This window comes from Dromaius novaehollandiae, chromosome W (genome assembly GCF_036370855.1).
Source record: "Dromaius novaehollandiae isolate bDroNov1 chromosome W, bDroNov1.hap1, whole genome shotgun sequence".
Taxonomy (NCBI): Eukaryota; Metazoa; Chordata; class Aves; order Casuariiformes; family Dromaiidae; genus Dromaius; species Dromaius novaehollandiae.
In genome coordinates this window covers 51,993,494-52,011,982 of record NC_088130.1, presented here as the reverse complement: position 1 = coordinate 52,011,982, position 18,489 = coordinate 51,993,494, and the positions used below count along the sequence as shown (strand labels likewise).

The 18,489-nt window shown below is 35.9% G+C and overlaps 1 protein-coding gene and 1 long non-coding RNA gene across 2 annotated transcripts in view; one reads left to right on the top strand and one right to left on the bottom strand.

Moving 5' to 3' along the window:
• Positions 1-11,755, top strand: part of LOC135324457 (NADH dehydrogenase [ubiquinone] iron-sulfur protein 4, mitochondrial-like) — a 45,136-nt gene extending 33,381 nt beyond the window's left edge. Inside the window, exons 3-5 of the mRNA XM_064500899.1 lie at positions 2,954-3,126; positions 7,412-7,485; positions 11,543-11,755. Coding sequence (XP_064356969.1) covers positions 2,954-3,126; positions 7,412-7,485; positions 11,543-11,646 — 351 coding nt within the window. The 3' untranslated portion in view covers positions 11,647-11,755. The remainder of the gene's footprint in view (positions 1-2,953; positions 3,127-7,411; positions 7,486-11,542) is intronic.
• On the bottom strand, positions 7,591-18,215 carry LOC135324458 (uncharacterized). Its single transcript, XR_010385841.1, has 3 exons — positions 17,925-18,215; positions 15,125-15,394; positions 7,591-11,398 (listed from the first exon to the last, which is right to left on the bottom strand). It is a non-coding gene; the product is annotated as an uncharacterized LOC135324458 (long non-coding RNA).
• Between the last annotated feature and the right edge of the window lie 274 nt (positions 18,216-18,489).

Genomic DNA, 18,489 nt, shown 5'->3' with positions numbered 1-18,489 from the left:
TTTTAGTTCCTGAAAGTAGGCAGGTTTTAGTTTTCACCTTGGAAGATTTTTATGGGATGAATCTCATGTTATTAGTAAGATAACTTTCATTTGGAGCCAGTTGAGTGCCCAGAAAACATGTCTTGGAGGTGCTGGGGGTTTGTTTGGGTTTTGGTTATGTTTTTATCCAGATAAACAAGTCTAGGCACTTCTTTACTACAGTTACCTCATAAATACAGCATTCAACATTCTTCCATTGTGTAGGGGTTTTTTTTTATATTGTATTCTGTATGCACTAATGTGTCATATTTTTATGGATTTTGGTATGGAGGCTTCAAAAGAGGAAATTGAGTATGTCCGTAATGTTATTTAATATAGGATTTTATTTTAATCCCAGATAACTCTGGAGTACTTAAACCTCTAAATCTTAAGAGTAAAATTCATAGTGGACATACAAGTTGCTGAGAATAATGGTTAAAAAAAATGTTTTTATCATTTTTATTTATTTGGAAGCTTGCAAATTTGGAGGTATTTGATGATAACAAAAACACAGAATCTTTACATGTAGCAGGATCCAGATTATTTAAAAGGAAGTATCAAATTTTTGGTGAATATTCATATGTTTTCTCCATAGAGATATTTTGGGGATGTTTATATGTAAAGGATAATTTACTGGCCCATTTCTATAAACAGGCAAACTGTAACATTGAAGCCCCACCAAGCTTTTACTGCAGGTAAAAATAAAATAAAATAAAATAAAATTGTTAAACAAAGCAGTTTGCCAATTCAAATAAGAAAACTTTAAGATGTTTCTTTCTAAAACTGGTTGATTTAAACTGCAGCAGTCATAAATGCCAGTCTGTTTTTTGTGTATGTGTTGCAACATTTTGGTAATTGGTAGTGTTTCATTTTCATAGCATGGCTAGACTCATACTAAAAATAAACATTATGTGGCCCTAATGAAACGTTTATAATTAAATTGTAAAGATATTTTGACAGTTTCCGGTAGGTAGTCCGAGTACAACTTTTAGAATTTGGAAATTTTCTGTGTGTCTGTGTGTGTGTGTGTGTGTGTGTGTGTGTGTGTGTGTGTGTGTGTGTGTGTGTGTGTGTGTGTGGTGTTCTACTTGTAAATGCAAGACAAACACTTTAAACTTGCTCCCTGATGCGGTTTTGAGGGATTGATCTCCCAGTTTGTTTTCTGAAGTGAAATGACAAATGAAACATTTCTCATTTCAGAGTATGATCTGGTGACAGCATCAAGAGCTTTTAAGATGGCCACAGAACAAAATACTATGAAGCTAGTAGCTACAGACGTGTAAACCCACAGTGTTTTATTTAAACTTGTTTGCCTTTTCATTCGTGTCATGCCCCCACTGGCGAGATGAGTTCAATATGCCTGAAGTTCTGCTACACATTTTGGACTTCTACCAGTTTGCTATTTGTTCTTGGGGAGAGGGAAGACCCAGGAGCTACCACTGGCCTTTTAAGTATATATCAGGAGTAGTTTAGCATCCTTAGTGGAAGTATTTGATGTTTGATTTCACTCTCTTTACTGTACTAGGATGAACTGACAGGTTAATTTTATGTAATTACTGTTTAGTTTTTAAAGAGAAAGTTCACTTTAATTATATCAATGCTGGTGAGAATAACTTTTCATATCAATTCTTGTGAGGTTTTTCTCCATCTTATTCCTTGTTAAAGTCAGCTAATATTTTTCAATTGTTTTTGTGATACTTCAATTTTTATCTTTTGTTAAGTTTATTTGTTGAGAACTCACAAGTGAAGCCTTTGTAGAGGGCATCCTACTACTGACTTTATAAAATCTTATAAGCAGTTTTCTTTGTAAGTTGGAATCTCCCAAATCTTTTTGTTCTTCACAAAAATGCCTCAGAATGTCCTCAGTATCAAATGGTGCAAAAGCTTGAACAAACATCCCTATCAAAAATGTCAAGTCACTACAATGCCTATTTAAGAAACATGGGCTCGAGCTGACAAAGGGACCTGAGCAATTGTAGGCCTGGACATTACTGTGCTTAATTGTTAGAGCCCCTGGTCTTGGCATGGAATTAACAGTGCTAAATCAGACAGTGTCATAATCTGCGTATATTGAATCTGAGTGCTTCAAAAAAATGAAATAGGTCTGCTCTTTGAGATAGGGAATGTGTAAGTTAGCCGAAGACCTCTGAAATATCTGAAATTTTGTTCCTCTCTTCATCTTGAACATCACTGAGTAGTACTGAGAAGTGACTCTGAAAAGCTGAGATCCATACTTGAAACACTCTTAGGCTCACCATTTAAAGAAGAGAGGTCAATTTTATGTAATGACCTAATGGTTAGAGAAGTAAGAGAGCTGGATTTTAGTACCTGCTCGGCAGTCTCAACCGGTATGTTATTGTGGAAAAGATAACCACCTGCCTCTTCCTTCACGCTAAGCACAAGCAAAAGCACGCACTTACACTGAAGCACATAGCGAGCTAGCTACAGTTTTGGTGAGTAGTACTGCTTATGTGAGGCTTAGGCTCTCGATATTAACATAAAATTTCCAGATTTGTCAGTCTGTGCTCTAATTTTTTTCTTCAAGGAGGTGGGGCGAAGAAGAGCGTATGCTACATTTCCACATCTGCTTCAGCTGGTGTAAGTTGGAGCAGTGGTGACCTTATGGCTGTGGTCAGAGGATTGGAGGGAATGTCCTGTCCCTTCTCTGGCACAGGGAGTTGTGTAGATGGATGGTGCGCAGGTTCAGATAACTGATCCATACAAAATCTAATTCAGCCAAGGGAAGCAGGGTGATGGAAGCCCCAACCTGAGTCAGCTTCACTTTTATAAAACTGCTCTCCTAATATTTAACTCTATGAAATTTTTATTGTAATTTAAAAAAAAAGTATGAAATCATGTAAAAACAGTAAAAATTGCTATTTTACAAGCCTTTTATGTGAACCATTTTTAACAAGATTCATTATATCTTTCTTAGGATATCACTACTTTAACTGGTGTTCCAGAGGAGCACATCAAAACCAGAAAAGTTCACATTTTTGTTCCAGCACGTAATGCAATGCAGGCAGGAGTTAACAACACAAAGAAGTGGAAGTTGGAATTTGATAACAGGGAGCGCTGGGAGAACCCTTTAATGGGTTGGGCATCTACGTGAGTAGTTACTAAATTTGGATATGTTTTTCTCCTATGTTTGGCTCTTACTGTTGTGTAAATTTAACTCTAAAATGTCCTTCCTACCTGTCAATCTGCTTGTGTTTTAATAGTACTTAGACTAGGTAGCTGTGTGTTGGTCACGTGATTAATGATCCATTACGTTTAAAAACAGATTTTAGCTCATAAAATCATCTGGAAGAATCTGAAAGAAGTGCTAACACAATAAAAAAATGCAGCTATTACATTTGTGGTGATGTCATTTTATGTCAGCATCAGGGAAAGAAGGTTATTAGTAATTTGAAGCAGTAAATCCTTTTTAACTCTCAATTGCATATATTTCATTAGGTTAAATGTAAAATAATGATATTTGGCTTCTGGAAATTCTGAATGAAGCTTTATGAATATCCTGAGGATCTAAAATGAAGAACCATTACTGTTTAGAAAAAATACACTCTTTAAAAACATTACGCTGTTTGCCTTAGTGTTGCTGTTATCAGGAGTGAAAAATCTTAAACGTGCCAAAATCCAGAAGAATACTAGCCCTGGATAATTATTCTGTAATTTAGGGTTGTAAGTATAATTTAGATGCAGCTAAATTTTTTTCATAAATATACTACCTTTATTTTACAGTGATTAGTTTCTATAGTGTGTGATGACTGTCCACAGTTCTCATGACAATATTGTAATTTGAAGGTTTCTTCTTAGAGACATATTCAGAAAAGTTAATTATTAGCATAAACAAAAACTAACCACTGCAGATTATTTTTCAAGCTTCAAAAAGGATCTGACGCCTCTTGAAAATGTCTGACCTGCAATCATATAAACATTAGAGCTTATGATCAAAGAACACAAAATTCTGATTGGAAAAAAAACCCTAAAACCTTAAATATAATATGCTTTGAGGAAGTATTTTTGGAGATCTGTTAATATTCTAAATCCAGCCACAGAATGAATAGTCTTTAAAATAAATGTATCTTGAAATATTAATTCAAAACAGCTCTGAAATCAAGTCTTCCTGTTATGTTTTTCTCATAAAAAAAAACAAACTGAAGATACTCACAACCTATAACATCTCAGTTGCATTCGTATTACAGAGCAATTAGTGAAGCCAAGATGAACTCTCAGTAAATTAACGAGAAGATTGACTGGGGGTTAAAATAAGAATTATATTAAAATATTAATTATATTAAAATACCTGCTTTAAAACTTTAAGCCTGTATATAATAATGACTACCTCTTAAACAGGTCCCCAGGTTTCTTACCTTTTCATCATAAGCGTGTTCAAATTACTGTTTCAGAAGACAAAACTGCAGTGATTTAATACATATAAGATTTGATGATTCCACTACTGCAAGTAACCACTACATTTAGCAAGTAATGACCAGGTTGTTTTACAGTGGCCTAAATCAGTTTGTTAAGCGATGAACTGTTTACCTGCACTGTCCCTTTCCCTCCATTCTTGTGTGCCCCCCAAAACTCCCAAAGTGTCTAGCCACTCAAGTATGGTCTATTTATACCTTTGAACAGACTATGATATTGTAGCAGGTGCCAGTAACACCTGCTTTAGTTCAGGTTGAATTTAACTTTTCTTCTCATCCCCCTTTGCTTTTCAGCTTACTTTAACCTCCCCAAACAAATTATTTTCTGGGTGGGATTTTGCGTGATCTCAGCCAAAATAATGGCTTTTAAACTTTCTAACAATTGTATCCATTTATGCCAAATAAACCACCTAGAAAAATGAGCTGTGGTATTAAGGGCTCATTCGTTAAATTATGCTGGAGTGAGCTTATTGTGTGAATTTAAAATGGAATAGCTATTCTGAATGGCTCTATCTCTGGATACAGTTTTATTTTGGGGTAGGGGAAGGGATATTTCCTGTGTAAACAAGCTCCAAGTAGGCCAAAAGTGAGTGCTGTGTTGTGAATTGACACCACTGGGTCAAGGGTTTTGTAAACTAGTTTATATCCGTTCATTTTTTTAAGGAACTCTCCCAAGAGCTATTAGTGGACATTCTGGTAATTTCAAATTACTGTTCAACACCCAAAAATACCTAAGAAAAATTTCTTCTCTTCAGATCTAATTTCTGCAGAGATTCTTCTCCTGGCAGAAGTATTCCCATTTACTTTTGAATAGTGTAGCGGGATTAATTAATTAGCTCTTTTCCTTTGCACTCTAACTTAATATACTTACCTGTATGTCTTTGCTATACTTCTGTCATTTTACAGTCTCATTTGCTTTTTCTGCTATATTTTTGTCATCTCTTCTTGGATACAGTTTTTCCATGGGAATTACCTGGTTGTAGATCCAAATGAAATGGGCCCATGGCATTTTTTTGAAAGTTTTAATTTGAGAGCTTTCGTTACAGGAGTGCCCATGGATAGTTCTTGAGTATTTTTTTAATATAAAGTTGTAAACAAAGAAGCACAGGAAACATATGGTTTGCATTCTGTAGAATCTTATACAAGAACAAAATGTAGCATCTCTGTTTGTAGTAATTGATAGACGGCTTAGAACATAGGAAATTCTGCAGCACTATTTTTACTAAAGCTGTCAGGACATCGTGCTGCCTCATTCTGAACTCCACAGTTTGCTCACAGATTATCACAAACCAAAACATGCGAATAGCTCCTTTATGGAAAGAAATCAAAAAGCTGTATTAAATTGGATGAAAGATGATCCTACATGAAAATAGAAGAAATCATTTCTGTACAATCCTCATTTCCAAACTGCTTCTGTCGTGGAAGGTTTTCACCAAACTTCTGTAGCACTGAACAGACATGAGTCCTTCGCTACACCTCAAATGTACCCTTCTTTGCTTCCTAGTAGCATTCCTATGAAGCAGGATCATTTTCTCACCCCAATCATGGAAGAAAGGAACAGTAAGCAAAAGCTGTTGCAATACTGCAGTATTTTGGTTGCTTGATTCTCTACTGATCGTGGTATAGACTAATTCATAGTTACTGATTCTTACCACCTTTATAAGATAAATTTTTAAATTTCTTTAAGAAAGCCTATCTTAGTGGCTTGTGCAAGTGTAATTTCTGCCTTTATCCTGTTTTTTGTTGTTTTTTTGTTTTTAGTGGGGAATATATTGGATATAGAGAGAACTCCATTTGTTCCATGTGTACATCAGATAAAATTACACTGTTGTCTTTGCTGGAAGCTAAATTCCCCCTCTTCCCCTCCCCCCTGCCTCCAGTCACAGGCTTTGTCCTTTATTGTAAAGAGTTCAATGTATCTTTGGTTGCTTTTTCTCTTCATCTACCCTTATAGCTTCAAAGAGAGAGAACAGTTGAGAGGCAGCTCCTTCAATAGTTTGTTGCAATTTGGTCTTGTCTTGTCAGTTGTCTCCCAGGCTCATGTGCAGTGTTGTCTCAGGGAAGCATTATGGAATCATTTTGCAGCTACAACAGATTTCTTATTTAATTTTCGTAAAAGTTTTGTAGATGAATTTATAGAACCATACTTGTTTTCATTGTTTTTGTTGTTCTTAAATCGAGTTTTTATAGCAACAAATTAGATATTTTGATTTTTAGTGAGATTTAATATGTTTCAAAAAGCTTTTTGCTGATTTGATTGATTGTTTTTCAGAAATGAAATTGAGAAATAGCTGATCATCTAAAAATAACCACTATGTAATTAGTTGGCTAGCAGTTTGAGTTTCTGAACTTTGTTTTCAGCTGAGGCCTGAAATCTGATTGCTGTACTGGAATAATTTATGGAGGTCATATGACTTCAGCCAGGTTGGAATTCTGAATTTGTTCATGTACTTTGCAGTCTCTGATTAATTCCCATTCCTCTTAACTTGATATTCTACTCTCTTCTAAGATTATTCTTTCCCTAGTCATTCTACAGACTTCTGGCTTCCTTGAATTGTTCAAAATTACCTTAAACCTTCCACTCTCCAAAAAGGTTCCTCCCACTGTACACAGCTTTCAAAATTAAAAAGATTGCTGCAGAGCACTTATGTTACCTCAGCAGGTAGTTAAGCATATTTGTTGAATAAAAAATTCAAAGCATTAATTTCTGCAGGGAGTTAGGAAGGAATTGATTCAACAGACCGAAAGAGGGAAAGATTCTCTGCACAAAGTAAGTGTTAATCCTTGGAATAATTCAAAAAATAAAGGAATTTTGAATGGCTGAAATTTGGGAATGATGCTTTTGAAGAGTTTTACTAAAATAAATTGTTTAATACAGCATTTGGTTAGCACTTGAGATATGAATATAATTAAGTATTTCAGGTTTCAGATTTGCTTAAAATTTGTCATCTGCTTTCTTACAGAGCTGATCCTTTATCCAACATGGTTCTTACTTTCTCTACTAAAGAAGATGCCATTGCCTTTGCTGAAAAAAATGGTATGTATTACGTGTGATGGGTTCAGTTTTCTATATACAATCTTGATCTCAAAGTACTTAAAAAAAAAAAAAAAAAAAAAAGTACAGGATAAAGAATTTCTGCTCTACTGCACAAAATTTTAGACCATTAGTGCTCTGCTTGAAGAAGTGGAGAATTTTTGGGGTGGGATTGGGGGAGGGAGGAGGTTGTATTTCTGAGGGTGAGGAAGGCTTTGAATCCAGACCTTTTACTTCCTGGAAAAGTGTTCCAACCTCTTAGCATTACTTTTGTAATATTTCTGCAAGCATCTGCATTTTTAATGAGAACTGAGCCCTGCTCAGGTCTTGAAGGAAAATTAGTATGATTACTTTATCTTTGAGAGGCTGAAGGTCCCAGCTGGCTGGCAGTGTGACTTTTGCTTGAAGCTTTGGCATGAGCACCTGAATACTAGTTAAGGAAGGACTATCACAACACCTGTGGATGACAATCAGAAAAGCTAAAATTAAGTGTCTGCCAGTTCAGCATGTAGGGCTTGAGTGTTCATTATGTTGTGGCGTGGATTATACCTAACTCTTCCCAAGTACAATATGGAAAGTCTAAGCATTTACACTCGATGATTATTTGGGTTTGAGAAAAAGATACTAGAAATGCCCATATCATTACTTAATATTTTAATGCTAAAGATGAATCAGAGGGACTGTATCTGTAAAGTTATTTGGGTTTTTAGTGTCTATAGAAATTTAGACTTGTATTTTCTCACAGAATCATGGTATATCACCAGCACTATCCCAGAATCTCAACTTCTGAATGTTCCAAAGTCCTTTTATGCATTTGTATGAAATTTTCTCAGCACTTCCATATCAGTTTCATTTTCCTTAAAGAATTTGGCATGACATTTAGTGTTGTAGATGTGGGGAGTTAATAGCACTGAATTAAAGGTAGGAATAATATACTTCTTCAGAAGTTTTTCCAGTGGTCTACAGCTTTCAACTGTTTTTAGTCCAGGGTAACTAGGGGCTAAAGTGTCTCAATCAAACTAAATTGTACAAAGTTATTAGATGGTTAATGTTATGCACCCATAAAAAGAGGAAAAGTGCATGAACTTTTACAATTAAAAAGCTAAACCATTTAACTTGAAATGAAATTGAGCTTTTTCTGTTAAAGGTTATTTCTGAACTTAAAATAGTTTTGGTTGTGTTAAAAAATAAATTGTATTCATTAAGAAATGAATAGGATCACTGTACATGCCTTGGGTATACAAATTACTGGGCAGTTGTCAATAGCATTCTGTAATGTGTTGTGAAGAATATGAAATTCAGGAGAGCCTGATGTTGCTTTAATTTTTGCTTCTGTATTGTTCAATTTATATTTCTTGGCAAATCCAGCCTATAAGAGGGAAATACTGAATTTTGGCATTTATATTAACAAGTTAGTTATACCATCTCTTTGGACATGCTATATTTTGTCCTTTCAATATGCAGATTCAAGTAAAATATTGATTTGTTCAGTGTAGGATCTTTATACCTCTGCTGAATTAGTGATGAATTTTGTTGTTCAGAAAATTACAGAATTAAGGTTTTGATCTACAGAAAAATTGTACCAATTAAACTAAGTTTCTTTGTTTTTGTTTTTTAAACAAAGTAAGCCTTTCTGGAAACATCTTTATTAGTTTAATATCCACTTAGGTTGCATCCATAACTTTGCCATAATTGAGATGCACGAAATTTTTCAGTGGGTGCTGCCTTTCCTAAATTATTATTTCATTTTTACTTAAAGTAGCATAGTTTTGTATGTATGAAATGTGCATAGTATTTTCTGTAGTAGTAGCTTCAGTATCCGATGTAGCTGGATACATAAATTTTGCAATATTTAGTTCTGCTTTTAGAAAGAAATGAGAAACTTAGGCGCACATTTACAACGGAACTTGGCTTCTAAACTGAGATACTGGTGTAACATACCTAGGTCTAGGAACACAATATTCACCCCTCTGTCCTTCCCATATGAACCATCCCAAGTTTTCATTAACAAAATTCCTTAAGAACTTCAATTTAGCTTCTGCAAATTCTGCATACTGCAGCTATTTTGATATGATTAGGAAACCCAGCAATTCTCTCTCACGAGACCTTCAGGAACCTCAGGCAAGCTCTCTTTCTTCCTGTCTCCTCTGAGGTATCTCCTATAGTCGGAATAATAGCACTGAATACAGTAACAGGAGAGATCTCTGCCCAAAATATGGCAGCTGAGGATGGTCTGAAGCCAAAGCAAGAACGTAACACTTGTAACTGGAAGAAATGAAAAGTTTAGTCTGAGACCTTGATTTTTTTTCCTTTCCAAAATCACTGAGGCAGTTGTTTAAAAACACCACAGCTTTTGTAACAGGGATGGAGTTTTTCTACACCACAATAGCCTTTAGTGCAGTGTTCTCCCAGAAATGGTGAAATCTGCTTTATAACCTCCCCCACCATTGTGGTATTTATGTAAAAGTGACCTCTGCTCTCTGTCATGAACAACTGAAGGTGTCTAACTCAAAGAGACTGTTCCAGAGTGTGAAACCTTATCACACACGGCTGCCTCTTGCAATCCAAAGTTAGGTGTAACTAGGGTTGTGGGTTTTGGATAGCTCTGGCAGCCCAAGTCACTCTGCTGGCAGTTGCGAATCTCTTTTGGAGGCACTCAGCTCCTCTATCTAGTGTATAAAAAGACGAAGCAATAACTCAGGGCCGTAGATTCCATTCCAAGAGCCAAGTGCCTCACAGTTAGGTGTTATAATGCTGAATGTTGCAATACCAATGTCTGTCTCTGGATCTAGTTCTGACTGTTTACTCAAGCTTATATTTTAATCGGAACAGTAGGTGAAACTCAATGCTCTCACAGATGGAAAGAATATTTTTTTAAAATCACCCTTCCAGTATTTCTTATGCAGAATAGTTAACCTGGAAATTAACATTGGTTTAATTTACAAAAAAAAGAAGAAAATGTTTCTGCGGAGTTTGTGAACACACAAAATTGAGGTGCAGTGGCATGACAATTAGTGTATTTTACTATATATGTTTTGATATTTAGATGTGTCTTGAGTGTTTCCTGTGACTAACAGAAGGCTTATCGAATTCAGCCATTGTGTGCGCAAACATATGTATGTGCTTTAAAAATGTAAAGATTCAGATTTATGTTAAACATTTCAGGTTTTATCAAGTTTTTGTTTTAAAACTAAGGAGGAAATGTGTCATCTTTATTAGTATCGGTTAAAACTGCATTCTTATGCACTTCTAGCTTCAACTCCAGTACCTCAACTTTGAGTGAAATGTTGCAGCTAGAGAGACCAAACTTTGGAATACTGAGTGCTGCCCTGGCAGATTTCCAGGCACCTGGAGGCTGCAACCAATTTGCATATTGATTTACATAAACACTAATGTCTCCACCTCCTCTTTTTTGACATTTTTTAGCATTTCTCTTGCTTAACTATCATATAATTTACTTGTCTCCTATCACTTCATTGCCTTCTCTCTTACTCCTAATTTTTTATGTTCTTAAAAAAAAGTAAGTATTTTACTCCTTTCCAATGCTGAAGTTTTTTTTCTTTGCTCTTCCTTTCTTTGGTCCTCTCACCCTTCTTTTTTCCTCTTGCTTTCCAAAGTCTCCTTTCTCTCCCATACTTTTCGGGTTGGTCTCCTGTACATCCTGTGTGGTGTTACAGAGTTGTGGAGTGATGAACTTGCAGGATTGTATACAGAAACAGTCAGCGTTCCCTGTTGAGGTTCACTGATGACTATCAGGTTTTTTCAGTAATATATCTGGTGGGAGCAATGAAAATTGAAGTATGCAGTATGAAGTATGATGAAGTCTGACAATTATGAGAACAGGCGTATGTCACATTTATGGCATTTCTGTATTCTCTGCTGCCAACTACAAAGGAATAAACTAGTGGATGCTTATCTGGAGGAAAAAAAGATTAAAGTTAAAAGGTTTAAGTTGCATTTGCCCTGTATTATATGCTGTGCATGTTTAGAATTCTCTTTGTTTCTTGTCTTCTTCCCTTTCCCCCTTGCCTCCCTCCCCGATTTTTCCCCTTGCCCCCAGGCTGGAGCTATGATGTTGAAGAGAAGAGAATTCCAAAACCTAAATCCAAGTCTTATGGTGCAAACTTTTCTTGGAACAAAAGAACAAGGGTGTCTACAAAATAGGTTGGCATTGGCTATCTGTCTGACTGTTAATAAAGTCAGCTGTGCTGTATTTATAGTCCATGTATAATACATCTCTTAATCTCCTAATAAATTTGACCTTTAAACTACAGATGCATCTTGTGATGTCTATTTAAAATGTTTTTGATGTCTCCAATTGAACCTGTTACAAACTTCCCTATATATAGAGGAGATTTGGGGTGTTCATACTTCTAGAAAATTACTGTACTAGGAATCTATCAAAAGGAATGTTTGAAATCAGCTGCAACTTTAAAGATTGTCATTTGTCTTTCATCGTAGTATTATATTCAATATCTTGTTTAAACTTCTCAGTCCTGCGTGTACAAACTGTATCAGTAAAAACTAATGTCTTGTTATATACAGGAAAAAAATCATCAGTCAAATAGCAAAGTATGATGTACAGAAGTTAAAGTTCGAGTATTATTTAGACTACTCTGTGGAAATATATGTTGTTTAAGCTCCTTTCTGTCCAAATTAATATTGGACTTATTCCAGCGGCATTCATGGCTGTAAGAGAAACCACTAGTTTTGCATTAAACGTACAGGAGGTTTGGTCCAAAAGCCTGAGATTATAAATGTTTCTCTGCGATGCTTTTCGAAAATGAAACTAAACTAGTTAAATATTTACAAATTAAGTCAGAAGAGCATCAGTTACCTCCCATAGCATCAGCATATATTAATTATATAATTATCCTTCTGGTTTCCTATTGCCAGTTACATGTTTATCTGCATTCAGGTTTCCTATTACATAACAAGAGATGTGGTGATAGCGTTTCAACCTTAAAACTGAATGTATAGCCTGAACTTATTTTGCGTTACATGACATTTAAATCATAACTTATTGTGATGTACAGTATTATGTTTGGAATCCTTGGTCTTACATATATGTTGCTTTTGATTTAATCAGTTTTTCCTTTAACTTTTACTTAACAGATCGACACATCAACACATAATCAGTGAATTTAATTACAAATTGGGGGGAGAGTACACCTTTCTTGTATGCAACTGAGAGTTTTATCACAACTTCTACAGAAGAAACAGGTCAAACACATAGATCTAAAAATGGTATGAGTGCTATCCATGTATTCTAGTAAAAAGAAGGCATAAAACTAACTAATGTTGCCCCAATTTGATTATGTTCTTGCTTCAGTTTTATCCGGCTGCCCTATATGCTGGTTAACGTTTGTTTAAACCATTGTTTTTGACCCAGTTTCAGTGTAATCAACCAGTTGGCTGATGTCGTTACTTTCCTACCACAGACAAGAACTGTTATTTCAGTTCATCTTCCTGTTGAATTTTGAATGCTACATTGTGCAGTGGAGCCTAAATTCCTCGAGGAACACCAAAGCGCACCAAACCGCAATATTAACAGTCCAGAGTCTACTGCATCTCTCTGTATTTCAGCTAGTCTTAATACTCTATTCTTAATAATATTGTTTCTAGAAAGGGCTTACTGTCTTTTGTTGGTATCTCGGCAAGCTACATGTCACAATGAGATCTGGATTACTCACCTCAAATCTGGGTAAAAGTCTTTTACATTTGAAATTCATTAGTTTGTGTACATGTGCTTGTTTAGGATGGACTTTTGAGCAACTATAGCTTGCTAGAGTAGCATGTGGCCTTATGTGTCTTATTTAGTGAGCATAAAGAAAGGTGGAATTCCAGACTGCCCAAAGTTTTCCACGTCACTCCTGGTGTCCATCAGGTAATTTCCACTGAAGCCTTGGTGGTGCTGTCTGAGATACTACTGCCTCCAAAATTGTGTGTAGATGCGAGCCAGCAATAATCTCTGAAGAAACTGGGACATATAGGAAGACATCACAGGCCTTTTTTTCCTATATACTACTACTTTTTCTTGTATCAGCTCTCCAGGGTATGTGATAGGTATTTTTATGGCTTTTGACCATATGAACATTCCTGGTACACAGGTTTTGAGAAGTTGGCCACTCCAGTACTGTGACTTCTGTCTAAAAAGAGATATGTTTTGGTTAAATTTTAACTTTGCTAATAAATTCAGTTTTTTTCTTTTACCCTGCAGTTGCATTTCCACCTTCCTGTCACCTTTTCCCCAAGTTCCCTGCAATAAATTCTTGCATGATTGTGTTCTGTTAAATGTATGCTCATTTATGTCAATTTGGTGATGATCCATCAAAAAAAAAAAATTGTCTAGCTGTCTTCTGATTGCTCTGACCTGTCGTGATCTGCACATTTATGAACTTTCTCTTACCTAAGTCAAATTAAAATGCTGGAGGTATATGCTCCTCATCCTATTGCTGAATGCATGTAAATATATCTAACAAACGCTTTGCAGTATCAGACTCGCTACAAAGTGTAGGTGCATACCTGCATATACTTAATATGTTTTGGTGTGAAAAATAAGACTTTAAAGGTTTTTGCAGGACACAAAGTTATTTTGAAGATGGGTAACCTTCCTAATTCCAGTGAACAATTTCTTATTATAACAAATGCCCTGAGACTCTTTAAGTTCCATTACATCATGATTTTAAGACTGTCAGGAAACTAGGAGTACAGGTTCAGATTTCTAGCAACATATTCCTTAACTGTGCAGTTTGATGGATAATTTAAAACAAATCAGAGTAGTAAGTGATATTATGAAATGGAAAATTTAATTACCCTCATCTGCAAAGTTTTGTCATGTGGTAGAAAGAGAAAAGTGAATTCAGACTAATTTTAGCTTTTGCTTGTAATTTCATGCCAGGAGCTTAGGTAGTTTGGTTTTGCCAGAGATAGTTACCTGACATTGTTTGGTTACTGGGCATGCTGGCCTATTTTGTTATTCCAAAAAGAAAAATAGTGCAAATAAACCTGAAATAAGCTAATAATAATTTTAGACAATTGTACAATAAATTAAGGTATGCCTGGTAATGCCATTTTCCGTGAAAAATCCTTGTCATAGTATTGCTACATTCTGAGAAGGAAGGAAAGATTTGTAGAGTAGTTGCACCCTCCACTTTTTTAAGGGCTTGATTAATGCTGGAGTGTAACATTACCAACATCAGAAGATTTCTGAAGTAAATGTCCCTACAGCAACTTAGCACAACAAAAAAAGGTGAATTATTTTGATATTGTATTAATATTTGAATTTCAATTAGATTTAAAATGTGGATTCTTCACATTCACCATGAAGGATCCTAGAGAGTTCCCTACCCTGAAACCTTCCTGCACAGGAAATGTTAATGAAATTCTTTTTGAACAAATTAAGAAGAATAAATACAAAAGCAAGACAGTAGTCTTGCAAGAGTCCTAAAGGAATTTAAATATCAACTACTATCTGTGGCTTAAACATTTTGCTTAAAACTGTTTCTGTACCTGATTCATAGAAGGTGGCAAATGTGATGCCAGGTTTTTTCGAAAAAGTCTATAAAAACTGCTGTGAACAGATATGATATATAAACGATGAATCAATATGGCTTTTTTAGAAGGAATTAGCTTTACATACCTGTTCATGTTCTTCAGGGGAATTAGTGAATATGAGGACAAGGTGATTCAAGTAGATCATTTGGATTTCCAAAGGGCTTTCAAAAGTGTCCCTCATGAGGGTACAGAGAGAGACAACAACATGCTTAAAGATGTAAGTAAGTATCTTTTGTATGAAGAGGAGGTCTGTGGAGTGGAATTAGCTCTCCAGTCTGTGGGAGAGATGGCAGGATGAATATGGTAGTTGCCTGTGGTGCAAAGGTGAATACCGCATGATTATTCAATGTTTTTCCTAAAGAGGAGAGAGACCAAGGTAATCAGGATGCAGGTTCAAAATAACCAGGAAGTAATTTTTCACATAGCAGATTTTGTAATTCATTGGCAAAGAATATTGTGGCTGTCCAAAAACTAACTTTACGCTAGCTCAAAATCAACGCAACAAATGCATGGAATAAAAATCTGTATTAAATGCAAAATAGTGTCTTTGTTTAGAAAAATCCTTGAGCTAAAAGCCACTGACAGCTAGAAAAACTGTATTGTTGAAGTATCTCATTAGAAGTTTGTCCTGCTTCTATATGCTTATTTAGCAGCTACTGTTAGCCGCTGTCAAAGATGAGTTTGTTCAGGTAGGTATTCTGATCTGGCACAAGGTGGCTGTTCTGCAGTATAGTGTTTATACATGTCATGCTATTCCATTTGTCAACATTTTACGATTAAGTATTTTCTTTGGAGGGATATGGAGTCAAGACACAACCCTCAAGGAATTTCCACATTTAAGCTGGTAGAAATTTACTCCTGACCATCATGTTTTTAGCAGAAGTATTTCTAACATCATTATTCATTGTCTTTGGTTCTTGCAGGATTAAACTTTAGAGGCCTGATGTAATTCCTATTGACTTCAGCAGAAGTTGAGTCAGATCTTAAACATGCATTGCACATATGCATGAAATAATGCTTTTTTGTTTGGCTGGTTGGTTTTTACCTTACATTTATTCAGTGGTATATATTAGTTGGGGTGGTATGGCTGTCTAATTGTACTTTGAGAAGTTCTTGCTGAGGTGGCTGTGGGGGCTTTTGATATTCCTGGCACATCACTGGATGCTTTAATACTACATACTCTGTGTGGAACTGAATTAGCATAGTGCTTAAAAAGGGGGGGCAGATGGAAAAGGCAGAAATAGACACAGAAAAAGTTCATCTATCTGAACTACTAAATGGAGAGTTAAAAAAAATATTTTTGGATACAAATTGTGTCAAGTCCTTATTTGGATTTGGGCAGGTAATTTATATATCTCTTCCTTTATGTATAACATCTAAAAATTCTGCTATTATGGGCCAGCAATAGGATCAAGCACATTTATATTATTTTGCAAGAAACCTCTGTGCAGTTTGTGCAGTTGTTTGAGAGCTGGAACTGCTGGGAGCTTGGGGAAAACTGAAAGAAATGGGTAATAAGGATTTTCTTTTTTAAAGCGGGGGTAGTCATTTTTAAAAACAGCTTATGATACACAAATACCTACGTATGGCTAAATTTAACATGCAAAATTATTGTCTAAGATTAATATTTAAAAATGTAAATTAAATATTTTCCTGTAATACATGGTTTACCCACCTGAAACATCATAGTGAAATAATAGCTTTGCAAGACCTGATACAATAACTACAGCTCATCTTAACGAGGTATTACTAAGTCGGAAGAAGTGAAGAAAACCTGCCTCCATGAGTATAATCTAAATTTTAAAAATAACAGTAAACTGAAAACAACTTTGTTCCAGCCCATGTCTGTAACTTGGTTTAAAACTGCAAATGTTGGTATCTTACAGTATCTTCTTTAAAATGAGGTGATGTGAATCCTATCCACCTTTCTACAATGTGGATATCCACTTGTAGACTTGGATTCCTTTCCTAGCTAGTGGATTGTGGTTCATTTAGCTAGTGTAGACATCTGAAACAAGTAAGTTGCACTGAGCTTTGGAAGTACCTTTTTGTCTGTCGCCATAGGTGTGATGTGAATGCTAAATATTTATATGTCTCAAAAGAGAGACTAAGCAAATAATTGGGAAAAAAATCATTAAAGGTTATTAAATACATAGAAGCCACCTCCACCTTGAAGTCCCTAAACCACTAATGGCTGGAGGCTGTGAGAATGCACAGGTATACTACTCAGCAGGCATCCCGCAGAGCCAGACAGCTGCCTACACTTGCTCCCTGTCAGAAACAGGACCTGGGCCTACTATAACCACTTTTATACTCTTACATATGACTATAAACAGAGTTTATTAGCAAAGCTGCTGCCATCTTCATGGTAAACATCTGAAGTTTAATCATCAATACCACTGCTCATGTCTGAGAGATAATTACCTTTTGAACAGTAAAATATTTTCTAACCAAGGGATGTTGAAACTGTTGAGCTGGTATCTCTAGATTTGAATCGCCTTGCTTTGCAGAGCTTAAGTCTGAATTACAGATGTATTTTTATTTTGTCATATTATCTCAAGTTTCTTCCAGGTTTTTTACAGCTCCCTTACAAAAGATGGCTGAAGCAACCCTCTCCAATAGCAGGATTACCTAAGAAACACTTTGCCTACCTCTGTTTGCTTTGGGTGGGGAGAGGAGGGGTGGTTTGGGGGTGGGGGGTTTTTTTGTTTGTTGGGGTTTTTTTTAAGACTAACAGTATGGTTCAGTAAGTATCTAAGACCTTACGATTCCATATGCTTTCTGAAGGAGGCATAGATGCTACCACTGAGTGCAATAGAGGAGCAGAGAGAGTTAGGGATACTCACTTCTCTTGATGTGACCTCAAAAATAGTATCCTCACTTACCATCGGTGCCTACCTTCAGATTTCAGACTGATTAGGAAGCACAGGAGAGAGACATTGCAGAGCGCATGTTTGAACTTATGCCTTTATCTTCTTGAAGAGATCCAGGAGAAGACCACAGAGGACAATATAGGAATCCCATTTCAGCAAGGAGATGACTGACTACCTGAAATATTTTTAAAGAAAGAGCTGAGTTCCTTCCCTGCCTGCCTTCTATGAGGAAAAGCTGGTAACAAGTACAATTAGCACTTCTGCTGCTGAGTTTTACATGTTAGAACAGGGGAGAAAATAACACCTGGCTCCCCCACTCACCAATCACAGACTGCACCTTAGGAAATTGTCTCAATACCAGGTTTCGCTTCTTGCCTCCTTTTCCCACACTGCTTGATGGCTTATCTTCAAAGCATTCCCACTTCACTATCTTCAGACAATTCTGTTGTGCAGGTGGAAGGCAGCTTTTTGTTTTCCCTCAACTTTGATCATTAACAGATGGTCTTTTATACATGCTCAGGGTCTCTTTCCAGGATCACAATTTATTTTTCTCTGCCTGGACAATCTTTCTGACCAG